We start from the raw sequence: 26,399 nt of genomic DNA, 5'->3' as shown, positions 1-26,399 counted from the left end.
TTTCAAGAGGGCCAACGTCATCCCTGTGTCTCAATGTCTCAATGACTACCGCCAGTGACCCTAACTTCGGTGGTCATGAAGTGTTTTGAAAGACTGGTCATGGCATTAATCAACTCCAGTCTCCCCACTACTCTTGATCAAGAGACCCAAGGGGCAACTTTTTCACGCAGAGGGTGGTATGTGTATGGAATGAGCTGCCAGAGAATGTGGTGGAGGCTGGTACAATTGCAACGTTTAAGAGGCATTTGGATGGGTATATGAATAGGAAGGGTTTGGAGGGATATGGGCCGGGTTCTGGTAGGTGGGACTATCTGGTCAGCGTGGACCAGGTTGGACTGGAGGGTCTGTTTCCATGCTGTACATCTCTATGACTCCAATTTGCCTATCTGACCAACAGACCCACGTCAGATGCCATGTCACTTGCCCTTCACTTCTGCGTAGAACATCTTGACACCAAGAGCAGCTACATAAGAATCCTACTCTGACTACAGTTCAGCCTTCAATGCTATTATCCTCTCTAGACTGATTGATTACTAAACTTAGTGATCTCTGACTAAGCTCCACTCTCTGCAACTGGATCCTCAGTTTCCTGACCCACCGACCACAATTAGTGAAGATCGGGTCAATATTTCATCCTCACTAACACTCGACACTGGAGCCTGTGCAGGAATGCATACTGAGCCCCCTACTATACTCTGTCTATACACATAACTGTGTCGCCAAATACTAGACTAATGCCATTTACAACTTTGCTGATGACACCACCATAGTCGGTCGAATGTCAAATGGTGACGAAACAGACTTTAGACGGGAGGTGGAAGATCTGGAAACATGGTGCACTGAGAACACCCTAGCTCTCAATGCCAGCAAGACTAAGGAACTCATTATTGACTTTCAGCAGGATGTTACTCATGCCCCCCTACACATTAACAGCACAGAGGTGGAACGAGTGGAGAGTGTCAAGCTCCAGGGAGCTTTCTTGGACTCTTCCAGTGGACATGCTGGTTACAAGGGCCCAGCAATGTCTCCTCCTCTTCAGGCAGCTGGGGACTTTTGGCATGACGGCGTGTACCCTTGCCAACTTTTATAGGTGCGCAATTGAGAACATTCTGTCTGGATGTATCGCTACCTGGTATGTCAACTGTACCATTCAAGATCTGAGATGGTTACAGAGTGGTGAACTCGGCTCGTGCAACCCCAAAGGCCAACCTCCCATCTATAGAATCCATCTAACAGGCCTACTGTCCAGGAAAGGCAGCTAGCATTTGCAACGGATCTTTTATCTAGCCCTCCCTGGCAATGCTTTTCTACAATCTCTGCTGCTGGGGAGAAGGTACAGAAACCTGAACACACGCACCAGCCAGTTTTGAAACAATAGTTTCTATCCTAGTGTTGTTAGAATACGGAATGGACTCTCAAACTCTTAACATTCACCTGTACCTGTGTTTTCTTTTTTGTTTTTGCCACTGTTTATCTATTATTTATTTATCTATGCTACTTAACTCTGTGATCTGCCTGTATTGTTGGCAAGACAAAGCTTTTCACCGTGCTTCGGTACACTTGATCAATTCAATGATGGCAGAGGCTCCAAGGTTAGTTATATCGCAGTTGACTAGGAATCTCTCCTGCTTTAGCTAATATTGCGATGCAAAAAATGTTCTGGGATGAGGCTCAAACCCAGGACTGTTGTCTTAGAGGTATGAATGTTACCCACTATTTCTTGATTTATTTTAGGCCACTGTTTTTGTAGATCTGACTGTCCACCATTCTACATTTGAACGATTTTTCTTTTCTTTTGCAGAATTCATGGAAGGAGGAGTTGGTCATGTTGAAATGCTTTTTCGATGTAATTACTTAGCTTTGGTTGGAGGTGGTAAAAAGCCCAAGTATCCTCCTAATAAAGGTATAGCTTGTCAGTGGAAATATGGTATTATTCAGACTTAACCTCCTTGTGATTAGACCATTTAATGCTTGTGCCATATTGAAACTGGTTTGTGACTTCTTTGAAAATGCAACTTAAGTTGGTTACAGCAGTGTAGTGGTTATGCTGTTGGACTGGTGACTCAGTTATGATCTAACCATAGCAAATGGCAAACTGATATCCTGGGACCAGAGAAAATTACTGTATAATATGCTAGATTTACATTTAAATCCAACTGTTTCAGTACTATTCTTCAAGTATTGTAATTCTATAATAGCTGATACTTCAGGAACTATCGCTGAATCAGTGTCTCAAGAAGACCACTCCATACCAGAGCGTCCAGAAATGGGTAATAAAGGCAATCTTGTCAGTGTCAGCCACATATGTGAAAGTTTAAAAAAAATTGTGTTCTTTATGTTCCCGATGTTGCAGCATTATCTAGATTTCTGTGTTAACCCCATGTACCAAATGTCTTTTCACTGATTCATGTTGCTGTATGTTAAGATTGAATGGATATAGGTTTGCTCGCTGAGATTTATTTTCAGATGTTTCGTCACCATACCAGGTCACATCTTCAGTGAGCCTTCGAATGAAGCACTGGTGGTGTGGCCCACTGTCTATTTATATGTTTAGGAATATAAATAGAAAGTGGGTCACACCACCAGTGCTTCATTTGGAGGCTCACTGAAGATGTGACCTGTCATGGTGACGAAACGTCTGAAAATAAACCTTCCAGCTCAGCGAGCAAACCTACATTCAGAACCTCCACCTGATCTACAAATCTTCTCAAAACTCAAAAGATTAAATTGCTAAGACCAGAAAGTACACCCCTTATTACTCCATGTAATACTTAACACTTTTTAAAAATGCAATGGTATGAGGGATTTAACCTAGTGCTGTGCATGCATGTTTTAATACTTTTATACTTGGGTCACAAATTTTACTTTTTTAACCATTCTTTTTCACAGATGGATATTGAAGCAGGTACTTAAATGCAGGGATTTAAAACTTTTTAAAAAGTTGGTTAGCATGCACATAGGCTAGACATTTGAAGTTATTCATCCACATTGAAAACTGTAATTGATCCTGTCTTAATCGTCAATAACAATTTACTCCCACTACTTGAAAGTCTTTGGCCCACAGAAGATTACCTAAAAATGCAGGCAATTATGATATTTTATATTGTTTTGCAAAGGTGACTTGCACTGATTTTTCAGTTGAGTCTTTTCAAATCTTGCTGTATTCTGTGAATAAAAAAATAAGGTGGCCATTTTGCCCCTTGAGCCATTCACTGGGATCAGGGCTGAATTGTTACTTAATCCAATACATCCAAAACTCTTGATGAATTGATTAGTATGAGATTAAAATTCACAGTTGATGTCCCAACATGTGGATATGTGCTGAAAGAGTGCCACACATCACCCATTCCTTTTGTATACAAATGTTTCCTAAGTTTACTTTAGACATCTGGATCTAATTTTTAAACCATGATAGTCTATTCCGAGATACACCGACTAGTGGAAATATTTTCTTTCTATCTACCCTATCTGTTTCCCTTAACTCCAAACCCTTGATCAAATCAGTTAACCTTCCAAGTTCTATGGAAAACTTGTTTGTTTAATACCTTCTTGTAACACTTGGAGCCCAAGTACAATTAGAATAGAGGCAATGTCACTTGGAACAGTAATCCAAGTCCAGACTAATGTTTTGTGGACATGGCTTCAAATCTCACTGTGGAAATTGGTGAAGCTTGAATTTAATAAAAATCTGGAATTGACTTATGGTAGTCATCGAGAATAAAGAACAAAAAACAGTACAGCAGAGGAACAGACCTTTCAGCCCGCCAAACTTGTGCTGATTCCTATTCTTTATTTACTTATCCTATTACTTATTACCCAACATCTTCCTCACTGCCACAACTCCCCTTTTGCTGCACCACAATTCAGCATTTCTGCAAGGTTTGCTGCTAGAGGCTCACAATGTCTGTATTAGTAGCAAATATCAGTGAGAAACAGCCTGCGATTGATGAATTTTTCCTGGCCTTTTGGAAACCTTTGGGGGAGGAATCCCCCTATTAACACTGACGTATCTTGGTGTAGGAGTGAATTGCCTGTTTTACTTTTCCAAATTACAGCTCAAAACATTGTCAATGTGAGCTACCAACCTCTGGGTCTGTGAGCCTGGGTCCTGAGTGGAAGTGGAAAGCAATCAAATATTTTCTTTACTAATCAGATTGAAGAGTTGTGAATAAATTGAACAAAGATTGAGAAAGGAATATAAATCATAATCATAACTTCGGAAGTCTCCTTTGATTTTGTCTGTGCTCAGGTGTTCACCAAGAGACAACTTGCAAAGTCTACTGGCACTGAACAGGTCATCTGTGATAAATAGATGCCACAGGAGCTAGGTGCATCACCCCAAAATGACATTTTATTTTAATTTTGACAACTTTCCTTTTGTAAGTTTCGTCATTGACCTGTTTTTATTTTGAGTGCCCCATCTGGACTGACGTTTGTTTGTTTGTTTATTTGAGCTGAATCAAAGGAGATAATTTTGCTTATTGAATCTGCATTGGCTATTTGCAACAGCAAATAGGCTAGTCTCCCTCTAATAAGAGAAAAACAAGAGGCGGGAAAATTGTGTTTGAGGGAAGAAAAAATGTAAAACGATTGCATGGCATAAGAAAACTTTTCAACATCCTCACTTTCTGCGCAAGAAAGAATATCTTGTTCGGTTGGGTGTTCCCTGGGTCTGTCGGGTTGGTGTAAAATTGTTATAGAGCATATCCCGTTAGATTTTCTTACAAGTATGATACACCACAAAACTGAGAATTTCTATAAGACATGGCAGCCCTTTTTTGACTACCTGGACAATGCTTTGTCCGCCATACTATTAAGGGCTTTTATATAGCCGTAACAATTGTGCTTTGAGTCCAATATCCAGAGGGGGATCTGCGAATATATGAATGTGTGAAAAGTAATGCTCTCGATATTCCAGAGTTAGTGTTTTGTTCTGCTGAGCTATATTATCATCGTCGTCGTCGTTGTCGTCGTCGTCTTAAAGTATTTTTATATATTTTTGTTCATGAGGGCGGTTTGGATTTTTAAAATTTCTTTTGGCATTCTTTCTTTATATTTTGAATTGTATTGTTTTGTATTTGTAATATTAAAACTATTTTTCAATTAAAATATTTTTTAACAATGATTGCATGAAAATATCCAACAAACAACTAACAGTCTTTGATACCTCTGCATTACAGCAAAGAAACAATTAGCAAAATTGTTGAAATAATCTCTGGAAACTAACAAGGTTTTGTTAAAAACAAACACAAAAGTTTGATGCTGGAGGTCTGAAATTTAAACTTATTAAGCAGGAAATGCTGGAAATACTCAGATCTGGCAAAGGTATGAGAGAGAGACTGTTTTGGGCAGATTTTTCTTTAGAACAGAAAAAAATTGCATTTACCTACAAAGGTAGGGAAAGAACGAACTAAAGCAGATATTTACTTTTAGAAGTAAAAAGTTGTGATCTAAGAGTAAATAACCGAAGGATGAAGGCGCTAGGGAAATGTGACAAGTAAGGCAGTAAGATTGATTCCAAGTTTGCGAGTAGTCAGCAGCAATTGCATATCCTGAAGAAAGGAAGAATAATGTATTTAAACCTATGGGATTGATTTGATTTCATGTTGTGGAAATGATGAAATGCTGTGGTATTTTGCAGTAATGATATGGGATGATTTAAAGAAGAAGACTGTTATTGAAATTGAATTTTCTACAGAAGTTAAAGCTGTTAAACTACGGAGAGACAGGTAATTTTTGGAAATGTGAATGCTCTGCTGAAATATTTGTTTTGTTTTCATTTTGACAAGTATTGTAAATCTAAAGGTGGCTAACTAGTTAAATATTAAATATAGTGCTCTAACTCCATACACTATTCTGTATATCTATCTTGGCTAGATCAGAAAGTAACTAAGATGAGGAAGACAATTCAAGTTCATCTTGGTTCATACCCTTGGATCATGAAGTTTTCCCTTGTGGTTAATGCATTTCCATCATGACTCCTAACTCTTAATTTAACGTGCTTCTAATATTGGTGAAATGCTTTTTGGAAATTTGACCATATCATGGCATAGAGTTTCGCATAATATATCTGAGCTATAATTCCTTGAGAGAACGATGAGATTGGTAAGATAGGATCATCTTCTTTCTACATCACGTTGACTGATAGGTGGTTATTAAACAGATGAAATTATTTCATTGAAACCCTTTGTATTACATACTGACATTATATAGATTTACATGGAGCATTTGGACAAATTAATCAGTGTTTTGTTTAGACTTGATATAAGCCTGCCCTGCTTCTTTGTTAAACCTTTCAGTATCTCCTATTTATTTCTCCCTTCTGCATATCTAGCTTCCTGTTTAAATGCTTAGAAGCTATTTGCGACAATTGCTCCTTGTATGAACAACTTCTGCTAGCTGGGGGAAGAAGTTTCTTTTGGATTCCTTAAACCCATCATGGCTCCTAGATTTTATCCTCCAAAAGTGAGAACATCTCTACATCTTCCTGCTGAGGTCTTCCATAATCTTGGACCCCAATCAGGTCACCTCTGGCCTTCTCTGTCCTAGAATTACAAACCCCAACCTGTTCAGTCATGACTGATGTTATGTTATATCAGTTCTGGTATTATCATTGTATTTTTTAATCTTAAGAGTCTTGCTATCCTTCTAAAATGGTGACTAGAACTTGTGCATTACTTCCGTATGTTGCCAAACCAGAATTTTCTACAAATTCATCATTAATTGTTTACTTTTCAATTTAACCCTTTGGAAATAAACCCAGTGTATTGCTTTAGTTTCAATAACCTTATTAACCTTGACAGCAGCTATTTTTGATCTGTGTGTCTGTTTCCCCAGTACCCATTGCTCCTCTAGACTTCAAACAGGCCACTTGCTCTATGGAAAGTTTTATTATCCGATCAAAAATTCTGTTCTCCATCTTGAAATTCCTTTTCCAATTACATCACCATCCTGGAAGTTTATTAATGTCATATTGCATTTCCTGGCAGTTTTGTTGCCACTATAAGCCTTTGTATAGTACTAACTAAAGCTTTCTCGGATACTTCAGGAGTCAGAAGATCACTTATGAATATAGGCATGATTTGGAGATACCGCTGTCAGACTGGGATGTACAAAGTTAAAAATCACAACGCTAGGTTATAATCCAATAGGTTTATTTGGAACCTGATGAAGGTTCACCTCTGATAAAGGAGTAGCATTCCGAAAGCTAACACTTCCAAATAAACCTGTTGGACTAACCCTGGTGTTGTGATTTTTAACTATGAACATAGGGCCATTGACCCCCTACTAATTTACTATTTGCAGAAGTCGCAATTCTATGGAGGACGCTAATATTTCACTTAATGAGTACTCCTATTATACAACTTTTTCATTAACTTAGAGTATTGAGGAATGTGGAGCTAGAAAGGACTGAAAACATCAGCCATGTACTAACTGAATGGCAGAGACGAGTCAACACTATTCAAATAAATTGAAATGTTATCTTGGACAGAGTAGAAGATCTAAATATCTAAGGATTTAAATTGGAAAGATACTCATTCAATGGCCTTTAAGCAATAGAGCAAGTGCACTGACTCCTTAGCTTATAACTTCACTGAATAGAATATAGGCTAATGTCATTTTAGATGGACGTGGTAACTCCATTCCAGTTTTCAAACAGAACAGCAAATCCAAACAAGACAACTACAGGTCCATCAACCTGATATTTGCTATTGTGGAGATGCTTGAAGGTAGTTTCCCTCTGATCTAGGAACGTGGAAGGGCCCGAAGAGGTCATCAACATACAAAAGAAAGTTGTGCCTAAGATAATGGTTTTATTTTTGGAAGTTACTTAATTGATTTGGGTTTTTGACCTGGTCTTTCAGTAAGCTCTTCTGTACAATTGAACATTTACCTGCGTTGTTATTTCTACATTTCTTTTCTAACAGAATAGTAGTAGTTCTGGATTCCATGATTAAAGTCTTCACATTCACTCACAATCCTCACCAGCTGCATGTTTTTGAAACCTGCTACAACCCAAAAGGTGAGTTAGTGTTTATCACTGCATTCCTTTTGAGCTTACCTGTACCAATGATTTTATTTTAATTGTTACAAATTTGAGAGCTCCTTTCTATGGGTAACTGTGGAAATAAAGAATTCAACTACATTCTTGTTTAGTTTTCAGCAAAATCCAGAATATGTAAGTATGTTTTGACATTTATGTGGTGAATTTTGCAAGTGACATAAAATTTGGTGTAGTTGCCTGTCCCTGTATATACTGCTTCAGGAACATGATGTTTATTTCTTGCCTGTTTCCTCTGAATACATTGCCAGCAATTGTTAATGCTTCAACCTTTTTCATACTTGTCATGAACATGCATACTATTCTCCAAAAATCAACTCCAACCACCTCTATTTGATTAACAAACAATGATGGCCTTTCTGAACTCCTGTATCGTCTGTAAATCTGAATTGCAATACACCATTAAGCATTTCCCAAATTTTTTTTATAAGGTCCTGAGCAAAAAAGTAGTTACAAGTTGTTCATTGACTTTAGATATATATTTTTAAAAACCTTCTCTGTAGCTATATTTGGTAAAACTTGGTATTTTTTTCAGAAAGACACACATTTACAAATTGGATTACTCAATTATTTCTTGGCCATACTCTTGAACTTTGCTCCTTTTTGTAGCTAGCTTTCGAAGACAGTGAAGTTGCCCAGGAACTTTATTTTTTGTACTTAAATTTGATTAAAGAATTTATTTTCAAAAGTATTTAAATGTAATGTCGAATAAAATAACCCATTTTCTATCCTTTTGATGTTTGGTAAGCTTGAGCATTTAACTAATTTTGTAAATATTTGGTCAAGGAAAGATTTATTTCCTGTGCAAACTGGTCTGTGGTGAAAGTACTGTCATTCATCTGCCTCCAGTTGAGTTATAAAATTTAAAGTTTACTTAGTTTGCTTAAACACCAGTCCTGTAACTTATTCCAATAAAATAAATTGAGTTTGTTGAAGCATCATTCACAAAAATTATTGCATTGTCCTGTAAGTATGTGGTCCATGTAATTGGAGGTCTGCAAGTAATGGTGGGGGGAAGAAACTCTGGTCAGTTTTGTGAAATTCTTTCCAGAGTCCTACTAATAGAATGCACGCATTGAGTGTGGATGTTCCCCGGTTGGATTTCACAAAGGCTTCACATAGTATCTGTCATTTGATTGATTGATTGATTTGCAAAGCATGTGTTTCTGGGATAGATGCAAACTATTGGCTGCATAGATGCTTGGCTAAAAACTAGGTATCAGGATGCAAGGGGATAGTTACATTTTGCTGAGGCCCCAAACAAGGCAATGTTGTTCAAATATTTAGAACCTTGAAAATGGACTACTATTCCACATTAAGTTTTTAAAGGTAAAACCAAAATCAATAGGGGACTGTTGATTATGCTTTCAATCAAATCGACCTTGAAAGGCTTGGTGAATAACAAGAGACTTGACCAAGAGAACCTAATATGGACAAATGCCCTTTACATGTATTCAATTTTCTAGTTTAATGTGTATCCATTGTGTTTGGAATTCATGCTAAACATATCCTACACCAGCTTACTTTAAAGATCTTTGGTAAAATGCAATCATGTACCGTAAATGGGCTTAATTGTTGTTTTGTCCTGTCTCCTCAGGATTATGTGTCCTTTGTCCAAACAGCAACAATTCCCTTCTAGCGTTTCCAGGAACACACACAGGGCATGTGCAAATAGTGGACCTTGCCAGCACAGAAAAGCCTCCAGTTGACATACCTGCACATGAAGGAGTTCTAAGTTGTATTGCTTTAAATCTTCAGGGGACTCGTATAGCCACTGCTTCAGAAAAGGCAAGATTTGTAAAACTGTTTTTTCAATATCACTGCTTTACCTTACCTTGTTCTCTCGCTTTCAGCAATGGTTTACTGTGAGGTAGTGAGGGATTAGGAGCAGGATGAGTAAGTGTTTAGAGTGATGACATGAGCAATTCATGATTCCAAGATTTGAAGTAATTTAAAATTTGAGAAACACTTGTATTTTGCTGTGTTCTTCGATGCGTGCCTTGCTGTGGTATCACTAGCAGCAGTGTCACAGGCACTGCAACTGCATGGATAATGAGGGTGCCCCCTGCAGTTCAGACGGCAATAAGCATCCCAGAAATTAAACTTTTTTTAATGCACTAAATAAAATTGCTGTTCTCTTCCCCAAGAAATACAGCAAAAGGTTGTTGATCAGGAGCTTGACATTTTATCTTAATTCTCTCTGTTAAGGAACTTTTATCATTCAAGCTTACAAATAGAATTTATAAGCAGAATCAAAGTAGTTGATTTGAAGCACACCACTGAAAATCCGGTTTTCAAATTGACTTCTTGTACCTAGTATTTTTTAAAAGACGGATTTGGTTTGACTTCTCTGTACTGCTCCCACCTGAAATGCATATAAAAACTGTCTACCAGTTGAACGTGTGGATGTTGATCACAATTGATGTAAATCAATGTTCAGTTTTTCTACTTGCTCCACTCCATGATGTGTGGACAGTTAGTTGATCTCAAAGTCATAAAGCACAGAAAGGGATCCTTCAGTCCAACTCACATGCACTGACCAGGCATCCCAAATGGACCTAGTCCAGCTTGGGTCCTTTTTTTTTCTGATCTTTCCCCTCTCACCTTAAACCTATGTCCTGTAATTTTGGACTTGCCCTCACCTAGGAAAAAGACTTTGGCTATTCACTCCATTCCGTGCCCATCATCACCACCTTTTATAAATCTCTATAAGGTCGCCCCTCAACCTCCAGAGGAAAAAAAGCTCCAGCTTCTCCCTTTTAATCCAAACCCTGCAGTCCTAGCAACATTCTTGTAAATCTTTTCTGAACCCTCTCAAGTTTAACAACATCCTTCCTATAGAAAGATGACTCTATAACACTTAATAATTTCTCTTTTTTTTTTCCACTCACCCCCACCTCCATCTCCCTGCACCATATATGAAACATTTAAAAATTTATTAATATGTCCATCTAAAGAAAGTCTATTATTTTGTACAGGGAACCTTGGTTCGAGTTTTTGACACGACCACAGGACAACTCATCCAAGAGTTACGAAGAGGATCACAAGCAGCAAACATTTATTGGTACGTTTAAAACTCAGCTCAGCAATGATTTGACTCGTTCTGGCTCTGAGAGTTTTTTGTCCTTTTTTTTTTTTGAAAGGATAGTGTGTTTGAGATTCAAAGTTGGTGCTTTGGCTTGTATTTAGTCTGACCTTAGGCATAAATTCTGTTTGAAAATTAAATGTTTTCGGTTCTGTTCCAAGACTAAAGACCAAAGTGACTCAACAATTTGCATCTGACTGAAACATACAGACTAGGAAAGAGGCAAAAATTAATGTTTGTTTTATTTCAATATATTGATTCCAATAATAATGTTCTTTAATCCGATTTTATTTCTGGAACAGATTGTAGTTCTAAATGACTATAACTTTTATGGACTCAAAGTGTGTGCCTCTGATCATCGTTCTAAATCAGATCAATTGGATTACACCCTCTCTGAATGGGTGGGTTCTGATTTTAAAAGGCAATTGTGTTAGTCATTTTATGCTTTTGACATTAAATGGCTAGGTCCACGTCTACAAAATATCTTTGTACATCATCCATTCAATAAATGTAATTGCATAAATAAATCTTGCCAAATTCACATCTAGTATGATCAATATCTACAAATAGCTGATTTTTTGTTTTATCTAGCATTTAAATATGTTTATTTTACCCTGACATTTGCAATTGTTTACCCAATTATGGCACGTATTTATTTAACATTGCCATGTTAATTTTTCATTTCTTTTTCAGGTGTTTTAGTCTTTCTTCCACTGCTGAATACTGGAAGCTATAGCTCCAGTTGGTTGAATTCTAGATTTTCAAGTTCAAATTTTTTTTACTTTGTCAAATCAGAACTTCCCTTGGTAATTTTAATTTGTCTCTCACTTACAATGGCGATTAAACTCTCTGCTCCTTCTAACTTTTTAATATATTTTTAAAAAGTTTTGACAGTTTGGAGAAGATTTGTAGCTCAGGTTGACGTTCTGGATGTAAGTGTGCATGCTGAGCTGGAAGGTTAGTTTTCAGACATTTTGTTACCATACTAGTAACATCAGTGAGCCTTCACTGGAGGCTCACTGATGATGTTACCCAGTATGGTGATGAAACGTCTGGAAACTAACCTTCCAGCTCAGTGAGCAACTTGCATCCTTAAGTTTCCCAAGAGTCCCATAAATTTCAGTTGTGGATAAAATGGATTTTAAATTTTAAAAAAGACTGGAAAAATGAAATTACGAAGCGCATAAGGGATGCTAAACCACTTTTTTTTGGTGCTTACGTAACGCGGAGAATTGAGAGAATAAATTTGCAACCTATTTTGATTTCTTTGAAGGAAAGAGCAGAAAAAGGACATTGCAGTGGAAGTGGCATACAAGGAGTTTCATAAGCCCTTTAAGTTGCATGGTGGGTGAAGTCTGGGGTCAGTCTCTCTTCAAAAGATCTTCGGTGAAGCAAGAATGCTGTTGCTTTCTAATTAAGAGAACCTGCATTCCCAAAACACCACCTCAAATGTTAGTAGATACTGGTCATAACAAGAACATTTTAAAACAACCAAGCACTGTTTTTAAAACTGTGTGCAAGTACTGTAACCAAGCAGCATTCACTAAGGCAGAAAAAATAACATTTCCGGTTGATCCCTTTAACCAGAGCTGGGAAAATTTTAGGGATGTAATAGATTTTGAGCAAGGGCTGGGTAAGGCAAGGTGAAAAGAGAACTGTGATGGACTGGAAGGTATAGATTGAATCTCAGGGTTAGTCTTACTGGGCTGAAGGGAATACTCATGAGGCAGAAAGGGAAAGAAAACTAAACAAAGCTTATACCTACACCCAGGTATGCTGCTGTTTTGAAAACAAAAAAATAAGGGAGCAATCTAAACATACAAAGGAAACAAATTTAGGGTTGGGTTGTTAAAGGGAGGGGAGGAGAGTTGAACAGTCTGAAATTGCTGAACTCCATGTTTAGATCAGAAGGCTGTAAAGTCCTCACTAAAAGGTGAAGTGCTGTTCCCCAAACTTACACTAAGCATCATTGAAACAATACATTAGACTGATGGCAAAGATATCAGCATGGCAGCAATATGGAGAGAAAAAAAACAAGGCCACCAAAAGATTGTGTCCATGCCTGTGGACAAGGAGGTGTTCTGTGTTTTTCAAATTCCAATTAAATTGTAGTTTACAAAACATCTATTGCTGTGTAAAGAATTGCAGCTAACTTAAATGTAGAATTAAATTGTTACCACATTTGGTTTGTTTCCTTATAAGACAACTGGATGTGAAATGTTACATTGAAATCTCAATCAAATCCATAGGAGTATCCACAAGCCAGGCTGACAAGCAAAAACCTTTTCAGACCCAAGTCAATCAAATTTGCCTAGTGGAGTGAAAAAGACCTTCCTTCAAGAACAATTCTTTTAGTACTACTGTGGGCGGCACGGTGGCACAGTGGTTAGCACTGCTGCCTCGCAGTGCCAGAGACCTGGGTTCAATTCCTGCCTCACGACTGACTGTGTGGAGTTTGCACGTTCTCCCCGTGTCTGCGTGGGTTTCCTCCAGGTGCTCCGGTTTCCTCCCACAGTCCAAAGATGTGCAGGTCAGGTGAATTGGCCATGCTAAATTGCCCGTAGTGTTAGGTATAGGGGTAAATGTAGGGGTATGGGTGGGTTGCGCTTCGGCGGGTCGGTGTGGACTTGTTGGGCCGAAGGGCCTGTTTCCATACTGTAATGTAATCTAAAAAAAAAACCAGAAAAATCCCTGTGGCAAGGCAGATCTCAAACCCTTGATTAATTGATGCCAGCTGGCACTCAGCCAAAAGATGACTTTGTTACAAGGGGAATTTTTCTTTTGCTTCTGGGATGTGGATCATGCTGGCCAGAGTAGAATTATTGTCCATTCCTAATTTCCCTTGAGGTTGAAGGTGTATTGCTGCATGCTTTGGGTTTTAGGGACAACCACTCTGCTGTTAGGAAGGGAGTTCCAGGATTTTGACCCAGGGACAGTGAAGAAGCAGCAATTAAAGTTCCAAATCAAGATGCTTTAGACTTGAAGGGGAGCTTGCTGTTTATGATATTCCCATGTCTGTGCTACCTTTGTACCTCTAGTGGAACTTGTGGGTTTTGGAGATGATGTTTTAAAAATCAAAAACATTGGATCTTTAACATTCTCAAAAGGAAGGGTGTCGAAGTAAAAAAAAAGAGCATATTGGGAGAAGCAAATGTATGGACTAGATTAAAAGAAATACTCCTCTAAGATGTGTTTTAAGACTTTTGACAGTGAGGAGTGATGAGGTGGAAGGGTAAGGGTTTTAACTTATGTAATTACCTGAACAGGTGCTATGGATGATCTGGAGACCATTGTGACAAAGTGTTAGGAGTGATGTTGGAGTGAATCAGGATGTGTCAGAGGAATTCCTTTATGTGGAACGCTGACATTGGAAGAACATCTGTTTTGGTTGTGTGATCCTACTGGATGTGGCAGAAGATGATCCTACTCCCCGAACACTTGATCTTTGTATCTCCTTCCTCACTGTACAAGCCCTCATACCTTCAAAGTGAATCAGTGACTTACTTGTATTGTGATAAGACAAGTATCACTGATTTCAATCTAGCCTACTGTATTCACTGTTCACAATGCAATTTTCTTGAATTTGGCAAGATTGAAAGCAAAGCTGTTCGCAGAACACCTCTCGTCTGTATGATTGACTCTGACTGTTGTGCTAACATTTCTGTCCTTGGGCTGCTGCAATGGTCCAATACGCCAAATGCAACCTCATTTTCCACTTAAATACTTTATAGTCCTCAGGACTCAATATTGAATTCAAAACGTTCAGAATTTGATATTCATCTACCTACTCACCCACTCAGTGCCATCTTTGTGTGGGTTTGCTCTCAGCTTACTTTCTGTTATGTACACCTGCCATTAGCATCTATTTTGTATCTGTGTATTCCCTTCATTCACCATCTGTTCCACTTGCTCCTTCTCCCTTTTTGTCATTAGCACTTAAGATCATCATTTTTCCAACACTGTTTAATTCCGAAGCCCTGGAGCATGTTCAAAGGAGATTCAGAAGAATGGTCCCAGTAATGAACAGCTTAACATATGAGGAATGTTTGAGGACTCTGGGTCTATACTAGATAGAGTTTAGAATGATGACGGGCATCTAATTGCTCCATACTGAATGGCCTGGATAGAGTGGATATTGGGAAGATGTTTCCATTGTTAGGAGAGACTAGGATCTGAGGACAGAGCCTTGGAGTAAAGGGAAGACCTTTTCGAATGGAGATAAGGAGAAACTTCTTCAACCAGAGAGTGATAAATCCACGGAATTCATTGCCACAGAAGGCTGTGGAGGCTAGGTCATTGAGTATGCTTAAGATGCAGATAGACAGGTTCTTGATTTATAAAGGGAATCAAGGCTCACATGGAGAGAGCAGGAGAATGGGATTGAGAAACTTCTCCACCATGATTGATTGGCAGAACAGACTTGATGGGCCGAATAGCCTAATTTCTGCTCTTCTGTCTTTATGGTCTATAGAGTCATTGTGGTGTACAGCATGGAAACAGACCCTTTGGTCCAACTTGTCCATGCTGACCAGATATCCCAACCCAATCTAGTCCCACCTGCCCGCACCCGGCCCATATCCCTGCAAACCCTTCCTAGTCATATACCCATCCAGATGCCTTTAAATGTTGCAATTGTACCAGCCTCCACCACATCCTCTGGCAGCTCATTTGATACACATGCCACCCTATGCATGAAAATGTTGTCCCTTAAGTCTCTTTTATATCTTTCCCCTCTCACCCTAAACGTATGTCCTGTTGTTCTGGACTCCCCAATCCCAGGGAAAAGACTTTGTCTATTTATTCTATCCATGCCCCTCATGATGTTTATAAACCTCTGTAAGGTCACCACTCAGCTTCTGATGCTCCAGGGAAAACCGTCCTAGCCTATTCAACCTCTCCCTATAGCTCAGATGCTCCAACCCTGACAACATCCTTCTAGATCTTTTCTGAACCCTTTCAAGTTTCACAACATCTTTCCAATAGGAAGGAGACCAGATTTGCATGCAATATTCCAACAGTGGCCTAAGCAATGTCTTGTACAGCCACAACATGACCTCCCAACTCCTGTACTCAATACTCTGACCAGTAAAGGAAAGCATACCGAACACCACCTTCACTATCCTATCCTATCCTGCGACTCTACTTTCAAGGAGCTATGAACCTGCACTCTAAAATCTGTTATAACAGGTGTTGCCAGACCTGCAGACTTTCTGTAGCAATTTCTTCTTACAATAGTAGCTTATAATCAATTTTGTGAGTAAGGGTGTGCCTATGCCCACTTTTATGAAATCTTTTTGCTTCAAAAATCAAAGACTGCGTTTCACAATCTGTCTGAATATAATTTCACTGACCAGTTCTGTGAGTGTGGAACGTAAAAAATAGGAGCAAGAGTAGGCTATTCAGCTCTTCAAGCCCGCCCCACAATTCTATAAGATCATCACGGGTCTGCCCCAGTCACCTTCTATGTCTTGTGCTACCTCCTCGGACTCCACAACTCTTTTTTTTATGGAAAAAACAATAATCTACCTCCTCTCTTTTAAATATTTAGTGTGACATTGTAAGAAATAGGAACAGGAATAAGTCCGTTGGCCCCTCGAGCCTGATCTGCCATTCATTAGGACCATGGCTGATCCGACATTCCTCACATCCAGTTTCCTGCCCTTTCCCCATTACTGATGAAGAATCTATCTATCTTAGCCTTAAATATGCACAATAACTCTGACTCCACAGACCCTCGGCCCTCACGAGATGAAATATCTAGCCTCTACAACTCTCCACGGCAGAAAATTCCATTATTTACTATCCTCTGAGAGAAGAAATTCCTTTGCTTATGTTTTTAATGAGTGACTCAATATTCTGTAACTCTGTTCCCTAGTCTGACATTTCTCCACTAGTGGAAGCATCTTGTGTGTCTATCAGATAGTCAACCACAATCAGAATCTTGTATTTTTCAATAAGATCACTCCTGCGATGCAGTTAACCTGTTAACCCTTCTTGATAAGTCAACCCTTTCGTTCTGGGAATCAGCCTAGTGCATATCTCTTTTTTGAACAGCCTTCAGTGCCAGTATATCCTTAAATGTGGTGATCAGTACTTTTTAAAAAAAATTTGTTTGTTGGCCAGCATTTATTGCCTGCCCCTACTTGCCCTGGCAAAGCTGGTGATGAGCTGCCGCCTTGAACCGCTGTAGTCCATATACTGTAGGTTGACCTTGGGAGGGAATTCCATGATTTTGACCCAGCGACAGTGAAGGAACAATGACATATTTTCAAGTAAGGTAGGGTGTGGCTTAGACTGGAATTTGCAGGTGGTGTTAACATGTATCTGCTGCCCTTATCTTTCTAGATGGAAATGGTAATGGATATGAAAGGTATTTCCTAAAGACCTTTTAATTTGAATTGTACATGGTGTTCTAGGTATAACCTCACTAACATTCTGTACAGTTGTAATAAGAGTTTCCTATTTTTTAAACTTGAGCCCCTGAGCATTAAAGGCCAAAATTCCATTTGCCGCCTTATTAATTGCACCTGTATGCTGACCTTTTGTATTTAATGCACAAGGTTACCCTGATTCCTCAGCACTGCACTTTTATGAGAGTTTCTTTCCTCTTAATGAATGGTAATATATTTGATAATAGGGTTTCAGACAATCATTTATCGAAAGTTCATGTGATCATAGGCCAAGCTAGTTCATGTTGAAATAATGTTCACTCAAGGGCCACAATTTTCTTTTTCCCTCTGTGCTTTCAGGGCATGCTATTTCATTGTGGTTGGGGAGATTTCAGATTGCACCAGCTATCCGGTTAAAATGGTAACTGGGTCAGGTATGCTGCTGAGGTTTTGGGATATAGTGACATTGTATCCCTAATTTTGTCACTTTGCATTTGATCCGAATATCATAACATTGCAGAATACCTTGGTGAACAATCACTTGCAAGTTTTTTTTTAAATGGAGATAATTGGATTGAACTTTGAGTCCATGGAATTTGTCAAATTTTGAATGGCTCAGTTTGTAGGTGAACTGAATAATATTTAATCAATGCCCTAATATATTAGAGATCTAACATTGATTAAAAGTAGTCAAAATTCAGAAGGTGATAGGTAAAAGAAAGCCGAATTGGTATATTTGTGGAGAGCTGGAATTCGTTCTTGTAACCAGTTACTGAAATGCATCTCTGAATTAGTATGAGCTTAAGATTTTGTGGAACAGCCATGTACTAAGCAAACTGCCTGTCCCCTTGTAACATTTGTATCTTTGATCATTTGAACAAAACTTACTTGTTTCATGTTAGACCTGAGCGACTGACATGGAACAGAGCTGAATCAAAAGAGAAACACTGGAAATATTACAGACTAACTGCGTCAGTTCTCTTTTTTTTATCCTGGCTGAAAATGCTGTTTACTTTTGTTATCCTAGTTCCTCTTTTGATTTGTTTTGTGGCAAATAAACAGAATAGGTTTTCTCCTTTTTGCTACTTTTCCATTCCTAATGCAAATAGGCATAATAAGGAACTAAATATGCAATTGTCCTTCCCTTTAAAGATATACAACCAGTTGATGCTCCTTTAATTAAGCTTTTTTTTTTGTCTTTTTATGATTGAAATTTCATTCTGTTGCAGTTAATATGTATTTTTCTTGCCTTGCAGCATTAATTTTAATCAAGATGCATCTTTAATCTGTGTATCAAGTGATCATGGGACTGTTCACATTTTTGCTGCTGAGGACTCTAAAAGGAATAAACAATCCAGGTAATTGACATGTAGAAGTTTAAAATGATTTTGTACTACCTCAATCTGAAATTTGGTTAATTCCAATTTTAGTGATCATCTCACAATTGCTGCCAGAAGTGTTTTTGGTTAAACTGACCTACCAAGCAACTTTGTTGCTTTTGAACAAATAACGCCTTGCATTTATATTCTGCAGACCAGATGGTCCAATTGGCTGCCTTCTGCTCCACAACAATTCTGTGATCTGAGCAGAAGCTCATTTTGAAATGCAAACAACTTATTGATGACGTGTACACAATGGTCTTGTTCCATAATATAAGAACACTGAACATTTACAAAAAAAATAATTCAAGCTCCTGCAAGTATAAGACCGGGCTCTCGCGCAATTAGATTATGTTGATCTGTATCTCAGTTTACCAATTTTTTTTTTGTTTCATATCCTTACATAAGAAAATGATGGAATGCTATCATAAATGTAATTTTGCACAAGCTCCACAAGCTACCATAAGCTAACAACATTTTTACAACCTTTTTTGTGCAAAACCTGCATCTTGATTTTTGCTCTGAAATGGTCTGGTTTTAAATTTTGTCTCCTTGTGGTGTAGACGTCCTGACTGAGGAAAAATAGTTTCATTGGATTGACCCTTAGAGATCCCTTTTAATCATTTGAAATACCTTGTTTAAATCTACTACACACTTTTTCTGTTACAGCCAGTGAATCTCTGGCTGATTCGGTTTGGCTTGCTATCAGTGAATTTGCAACATAGTAAAATTAAAATATTCAATGATCCTCAAATGCCCACTTGTCCCTAACCAGATATTATCAATAACAAATCTTGGACGCCAAGTGCGTAACTTGAACAAAAATTATCAATATATTATTAGTACCATATGTTTAGCAGGACAGCGTGAAATGAGGTAATCTAATTAAGATCAGATTTGAATCCGATCTGTTTTGATTGTAATCCCATTCTCAGTCAGACACAGGTAAATGATAAGTTATAAAGGAAAAAAAGAATTTTTAATATGCCAGATCAATAAAACACTTCCAAATGGTGGATACCTCGCCTTCATTCAGTCCTTTGGTAGAGAGTTGTTCAATAGGCATGTAACTGTATATTTAATTTTGAAGTCACTGGTGAAAGAAGTATTTAGTTATTTCTTGCTGTTTTCTCAGAACATTCAACAATTCCTCAATCAGTATTTTCTGAGGTTGATTGGATAACACTGATCCTCCTCTGACCAGTTCAGGAAACAATCAGTTGACAGCCTGGGCATGGCACATAAAGAGTTGAATTGTCCACAGTGTTCCCTAGATAATTATTTAAGTTGTGCTACTCTCCAGGCCAGTCATCAGTAGCAAATATGTCTTTTTTTTATTATTGTTTGAAAAGCATTACTTCTACACTTTTAAAATTCCAATCCCCTTAAGCAGACTTTTTACTTTATTTACATTTTTAATACGTGTATAGGTCTGCAGAATTGCCCATATTGTAGATGACTTGCCTGGTGTTGTGTGCAGCTGCAGTTGTTTGTTTAAAAGAAAATCTCTGGATCCAAGGTATTCTTCTGAAGAAATGCTGCTATCACATGTAATGGGTGCAGCAGGGTATGTTGCATTTTGTAAGAGTAACCATAGCTAATTTTTCTCATCTGTAATTGCAGTTTAGCATCAGCAAGCTTCCTTCCAAAATATTTCAGCTCTAAGTGGAGCTTCTCCAAGTTTCAGGTTCCTTCTGGCTCGCCTTGTATTTGTGCCTTTGGTACTGAGCCAAATGCTGTTGTCGGTAAGTTTTCATTCTTTCCATCCAAGTTATAATTATGTAAAGTCCAAGTGGCCTATAAAGTGTGTGATGGTGTTAGTATCTGTGTTGAAGCAATACTTTAAATTTATGCTTCTTGCTTATTCTTTTATCAAAGACTTGAAAAGATCAAAACTTCTCACTCTGGAAAAAGCTACACAAAGCTCTGAGCATGTGTCAAAACAGACCTGGGGAATGTAAATACAAAATTTGTCAAGATCCTGACCTAGTGACTTGTTTATAGTTGTAAAATACAAAATTTGAATTGGGTGCTTCTTTTGATTTGAAAGGGCAGATTTAAATTTGATGGTTCAAGATATAAATTGTTTCCTTGATGCCCAATCTGCTAAGTTCAGCATTTATCATTTAAGTCACTGGCTTTCAAACTACCAGTCTTGCTCCATAACACAGTCCTTGTTTATGACTTGAGTTTTTACAGCACCGTTATAGCTACTTCTGCCTTGAGTCTAGGCTTGTGCAATGGCATTGCCATTGGAGTTAAAAATGTGTAGAAGTGCTGGGGGTGCAAACCCATTGTTCAATAGGTTTGCTGATTTATTCATTTAATATTCCTTTTTCTAAACCTATTCATACAAGCTTAGTGAGTTGTAACTTTTTTTTTTAGTATAAGGGATAGCTTTTAAGTAAGAGAGTTATTGAATTTTAGCAATGATTTCACCAAGCAGGAAATAACTCCTTGGATAAGTAACTTTCTGGCATCCTAGTTGAACCTCCCAATTTTTCATTGTTAGCTTGCCTGCAAGCACTTTTTTAAATGTTATCATCGTGCTTCCTTTAAGAAATTCAAACATAAATGGTAGCCCAGAGGAAATGACACTAATAATAAAGCTTGAAACTGAATCAAATCTTTCAACTTGAATCATTCTGTTGGCTGTCATTTTCTTGCAGTTGCTTAATTTATTTTTAAAGTTGCAAAACCAACGTTTTTAATGCTGCAATTTTAGAACCTGCTTAGCTGAGGTTTCTCAACAGCTCGTGAAAAAAGTACCTGAGGAGATTCAGTCTCTTAATCAATATAGAGTGTAGGGCATTCTTAGAGACAAATCAGGAAGGCAAAAGGGGATATGAGAAAGCACTGGCAGATGAGGTTAAGGATAATCCAAAGAGGTTCTACAAATACATTAAGAGCAGGAGGGTAACTAGAGAGAGGGTAGAGCCCTGTTTAAGGATGAAGAAGGTTGTCCTTGTTTTGAACCCCAGGAGATGAGAGAGATAATAAATGAATATTTCACGTCAGTTTTTACTGAAGTGGAGACTAGAGAATGCAGAGAAATAAATTGTGATGTTTTAAAAACTGTTCACATTACAGAAGAGGAAGTTCGGGAAGTCTTCGAATATAAAGTTGGATAAATCCCTGGGACTTTATCTAATGTATCCGAGAATGCTTTTGGAAGCAAGGGAGGAAATTACAAGACCTCTTGCAGAAGTATTTGCATCATCAAAAACTATGGTTGAAGTGCCTGATGACTGAAGGGTCGCTAATGTTTGTTTTAGAAAGATTGTAATGAGAAACCAGGGAACTGTACATCTGAGAGTCTGACTTCGGTTGTGGGTAAATTGTTGGAGGTGATTATAAAATATAGGACTTGCAGACATTTAGAGAGGCAAAAATTGATTAAGTATAGTCAGCATGGTTTTGTGTGAGGAAAATAGTGTGTCTCAAACTTGATTTGAGTTTTTTGAGGGAGTTACCAAAAAGATTGATGGTAGAGCAGTAGATTATATTTATTTGGATTTTAGTAAAGCCTTTGACAAGGTTCCGCGTGGTAGACTAATGAGTAAAGTTAAGTGATATGGGATTTGGGGTGAGCTTGGTGATATGGGATTTGGGGTGAGCTTGGTGATATGGGATTTGGGGTGAGCTTGCCAACTGGATACGTAATTGATGCCACAGCTGGTCAAATAGGGCCTTGATGTTAGGGGCACTTGAAACACAAAGGATTCCTGGCAGGCACTGGATAGAAAAATAGCTTAACATGGGACTTGATGTTGTGCACATAAGAGTATCTTCTGAAATAACCATATTACAAAATAATAAAGGCTGTGAATTTGTGATGTATTGATAGGGTTGCCTGTGAAACTACTTTATCAATATATCACAATTCACAGCCTTTACTGTTTCTGAATTGAACCTGTAATGGATGCAGAATAAACACGTCTTTTTTTTCCTAGGAATGAATAGAATTGGCTTTGTTTCTGTCCTACTGTTATTTCCACATTCCCTTCAAGGTGATTCTGCGACTTGCACAACAAAAATATGACATTAGTTATTCTTCTATCCTGTGTCTACCATGAATCTTTTATTGTTTTGAAGTACAAAGCTGAAATTATAACTTGTAATGTTTAGAAAATCTGGAGTATGGTACTTAAATATGCAATGAACTAGTGCTTAAATTTTTATTTAGTTTTACAAAATAGTAAAAGCTACAATTTTACACCAGAAGTTTCTTTGGAAGTCCTAGAACGAATTCTACTCCAGATGTAAGGTAGCAGTATTAACCAACCAAATGATTATTTACAAGTGTGATTCCCATTATCCAGTCTGAGTCAATCCAGTCTTTTTTGTAATAAACTTTGCTAGTTTGAGCCACTGCATACTGGCTCTTGTCAGCTTGAGAAGTGCTTGCCCAGGCTTGAGCAGGAGCAGCCATGCTGAAAGGCCCGTAATTGCCGTGCTGTTATATATTAGGTTATCTTGAGTGTGTCCCCAACCGTGACTGTCAACAAAAAAAAGCAATGTCAATATGTGTGCCAGATACTTTTGAAATGACGCAGTAGTCAGTGTACAAGTTGGAGGTTGAAAATCCAAACCCTAAGTCTTTTGGAGATTGTACCTGTATTTTGTTTTTGTTAATTGTGATTGTTTTACCCTTTAATTTCAGATACATGTAAAACTGCTGAATAGAAATCTATTTTCTTTAGCAATAAAATTCAGTCTGTTTTATTTCAGCAATTTGTGCAGATGGCAGCTACTACAAATTTTTATTCAACACCAAAGGCGAGTGCACCCGAGATGTCTATGCCCAATTCCTGGAAATGACAGATGATAAGATATGACTGTGAATGATATGAGTGCAAATAATTACTTTTCAAACAGATCTCCTGATGCTGTTTTAACCTGCCATCTAAAAGAGGATAAAGTGTTACGTGATTAAACTGAGGGATGGAATGAATCTCTGGATGGACCACTGGATAGATGATGTTTAAAAGGCTCCATTTATTATTTTTGCCATGTTCAAATTCTGTTCTGGAATGTTTCAGGTTGGGGGAGAATCCAATTTCTTTTTAATTAAAACGAATAGAAGCAGTTAATCTTTGACCACAGGAAATAACCAATCTTTCAAACCTTCCCTTCATAAAAGAACTCTTGTACTAATTGTGCCTGTTGAAACTTGTTTCTTTGTGACTGGATGTTTTTTAATATAACATTTTTGGAGCAGCAGGTTTTTCTGTAATGTTTGCTGGCGAAGAAATTTGCTAATGCCTAACGTGAGCAATTACTTGTCAAATACACAAGCCCAAAAAAATGGTGCAGCCATCACATCTCATCTCATTTTCACTGTATCGTGTGGCCTCTGAATGTGAAAAGCTTAAACGGGCATCAAGTTGTACAACGCCGTTTAGCAGTTAAATTGTTATTTTTAGGTCAGCTCATGGAGTTAAACGCGTAGTGAGTTTTGCTCTTTCCAGTTTGGAATCCACTGAGTACTGAAAGTTATGAATTGGTGTCTGTTTAAAACAAGATGTCCAATTTATTAGCATCAATTTTGTGCTAGATGTATATAAAGTACAAAACTCAACTCCTTTCTAATTGCAAAATGCTGTTTTTAAATCTAAACTAAACACTAAGTTGAACTTGTATATTACTGATGATTGATTTTGCTCAGAAAGAAGGTCTGATACTTTTTTTTATATAAGGAAAAGTGAGATTTCTTTCTGTCTGTTGGAGATGCAAACATTTGTCTATTTGTTGCACTTAAGTAAATTAGTATCCATACTGAACCTTACATAGGTTCAAAATACTGTATAGGGAACAAATCATTGTAGTTTTTGTAGAATAAACTAGTGCAAACATCTACAGAGAATTTTGTGTTTAAAACAATGTTGTTTTGGTTGGTTTTTCATTCAGTTTAATTTTCGAAGAGTAACCAAATTTCTTCTTTTGATATTTCTTCCCTTTAATTTCTGTTCAGTTGGATGGCATAAGATTTTTTTTTTGTTTTGTAATCTATCTAATAGTGTAATATAATCAGACCAGAGCCTCAAAGTCTAACATAATCCTCCCAGCGACCAGGTTTAACAAAATAATCCAATTTGGTTTTAAAATTAATTAAAGTCTAAGTCAGTAAGCTAAAACTTCAAATAGGTATTTAACCAGGTTGGCTTTTTTTAATGGAAGCTACTTCATTAAATGCATACCACTTGTTAAATATTTCTGGCAGTTTTGATCAGTGGTGTCTTACTGGAAAGGATTACTTCGAATGATGGTTATTCCACAGGATTTTTTCCAGAGATTAAATGAAAACTGATTTTCTTTCTTTCAAATGTTAATAGCCTATTTATTTATCCAGACTAACATAGACTTATTAAGAGTTTTCTGGTGGCATGTGCAGACTTACAGTTCATATGTGGAAATGGTTCAATAACCAACGTGCTGCATCTTAAGGACAGAAAAGTACACAATTGTAACTGACAAACTACTGTTAATTAGCAAAGTTACAATATAATCTGCTTTATTACTGAAGTTAAAATTGTGCAGTACTGCATCTCAAACAATACAGTTTGAATTTGCAACTAATAGGACAACAGCATGCAGACATTTTGAAGAACTCGGCTTAATATAAATACTTCAAGTAAAATTCAGGAAACTTACAATTGAAACTGCATTGGGTTAAGTGTGCTGTCACATTGCTAAAGATTTTCACTGCAGCTTTTTATCACAGCTATGTTAAGCAGATCACTTACCTGCTCCTGTAATTGTACAGTTATTGAACTGGACTTAATGGATTCTTAATAGGATAATTTTCATAAAGCACCTTTCTTTACTAATATTAACCAGTGTTTTGAGCACCACTGTTCATTCACTTGAGAGCTGTAGTGTAAATTTAAATCAAGTAAAAATGATGTAAATACAAGTGTGTGCCTGTGTAAGTTCTGTTTATTGAGGAAAACTGACAGTTATGTCCACTTTTTACTAAAAAAATGTTTATTTGTATTAAATTTTTTCACTAACTTGTTTTGATCCATGTCATTCCTTCTCTTTGTATTTTATCTGTTTCCATGCACTAATAAAAAAAAAGTTGTGAATAGTAACCTTGAACAGTTGTTAATTGTTACAGTTGCAGGGAAAATGTCGCATTAATTCTAAAAGTACATTTGATGCAAAACACTAGTTGTCTTCTACTTAGTCATCTTTCTTCACTAAACAATATTTGATATTTAGTTTTAGTTTGGTGATCATGCAGAACGGGACTGGGATTTGAAAGAAGGGGAGTAATGATGATTAATGTTTTAATTGAATAGTGTAGAGAGACAAATATTTGCAGCACCATGTCAATGGTTTTAGTCATGTGCTAATAGATTGAAGTTTGACAGTACTTTAAAGCTCATTCATGACAATGGAACAAATGTAAATTCTGCTGCAGTATGAATGTAAACTCAGTGATTGCAACTTGTAAACCTGGGCACAATCATGGCCATATT

The 26,399-nt window shown here is 37.5% G+C and overlaps 1 protein-coding gene across 2 annotated transcripts in view; it reads left to right on the top strand.

Moving 5' to 3' along the window:
- wdr45b (WD repeat domain 45B) overlaps positions 1–26,009 on the top strand; it is a 54,761-nt gene extending 28,752 nt beyond the window's left edge. For both annotated transcript variants that reach the window (XM_043714482.2, XM_043714481.2), the window contains exons 3-10: positions 1,802–1,903; positions 5,642–5,729; positions 7,929–8,023; positions 9,660–9,850; positions 11,041–11,126; positions 18,793–18,894; positions 20,539–20,660; positions 23,647–26,009. In XM_043714482.2, coding sequence (XP_043570417.1) covers positions 1,802–1,903; positions 5,642–5,729; positions 7,929–8,023; positions 9,660–9,850; positions 11,041–11,126; positions 18,793–18,894; positions 20,539–20,660; positions 23,647–23,753 — 893 coding nt within the window. In that variant the 3' untranslated portion in view covers positions 23,754–26,009. The remainder of the gene's footprint in view (positions 1–1,801; positions 1,904–5,641; positions 5,730–7,928; positions 8,024–9,659; positions 9,851–11,040; positions 11,127–18,792; positions 18,895–20,538; positions 20,661–23,646) is intronic.
- Positions 26,010–26,399: the final 390 nt, after the last annotated feature.

Source organism: Chiloscyllium plagiosum, unplaced genomic scaffold, assembly GCF_037043375.1.
Source record: "Chiloscyllium plagiosum isolate Xiang-an unplaced genomic scaffold, Cpla_swu_hap1 HiC_scaffold_25, whole genome shotgun sequence".
Lineage (NCBI taxonomy): Eukaryota > Metazoa > Chordata > Chondrichthyes > Orectolobiformes > Hemiscylliidae > Chiloscyllium > Chiloscyllium plagiosum.
The sequence above is the reverse complement of the archived record's forward strand: the minus strand, read 5'-3'. Positions and strand labels throughout refer to the sequence as shown.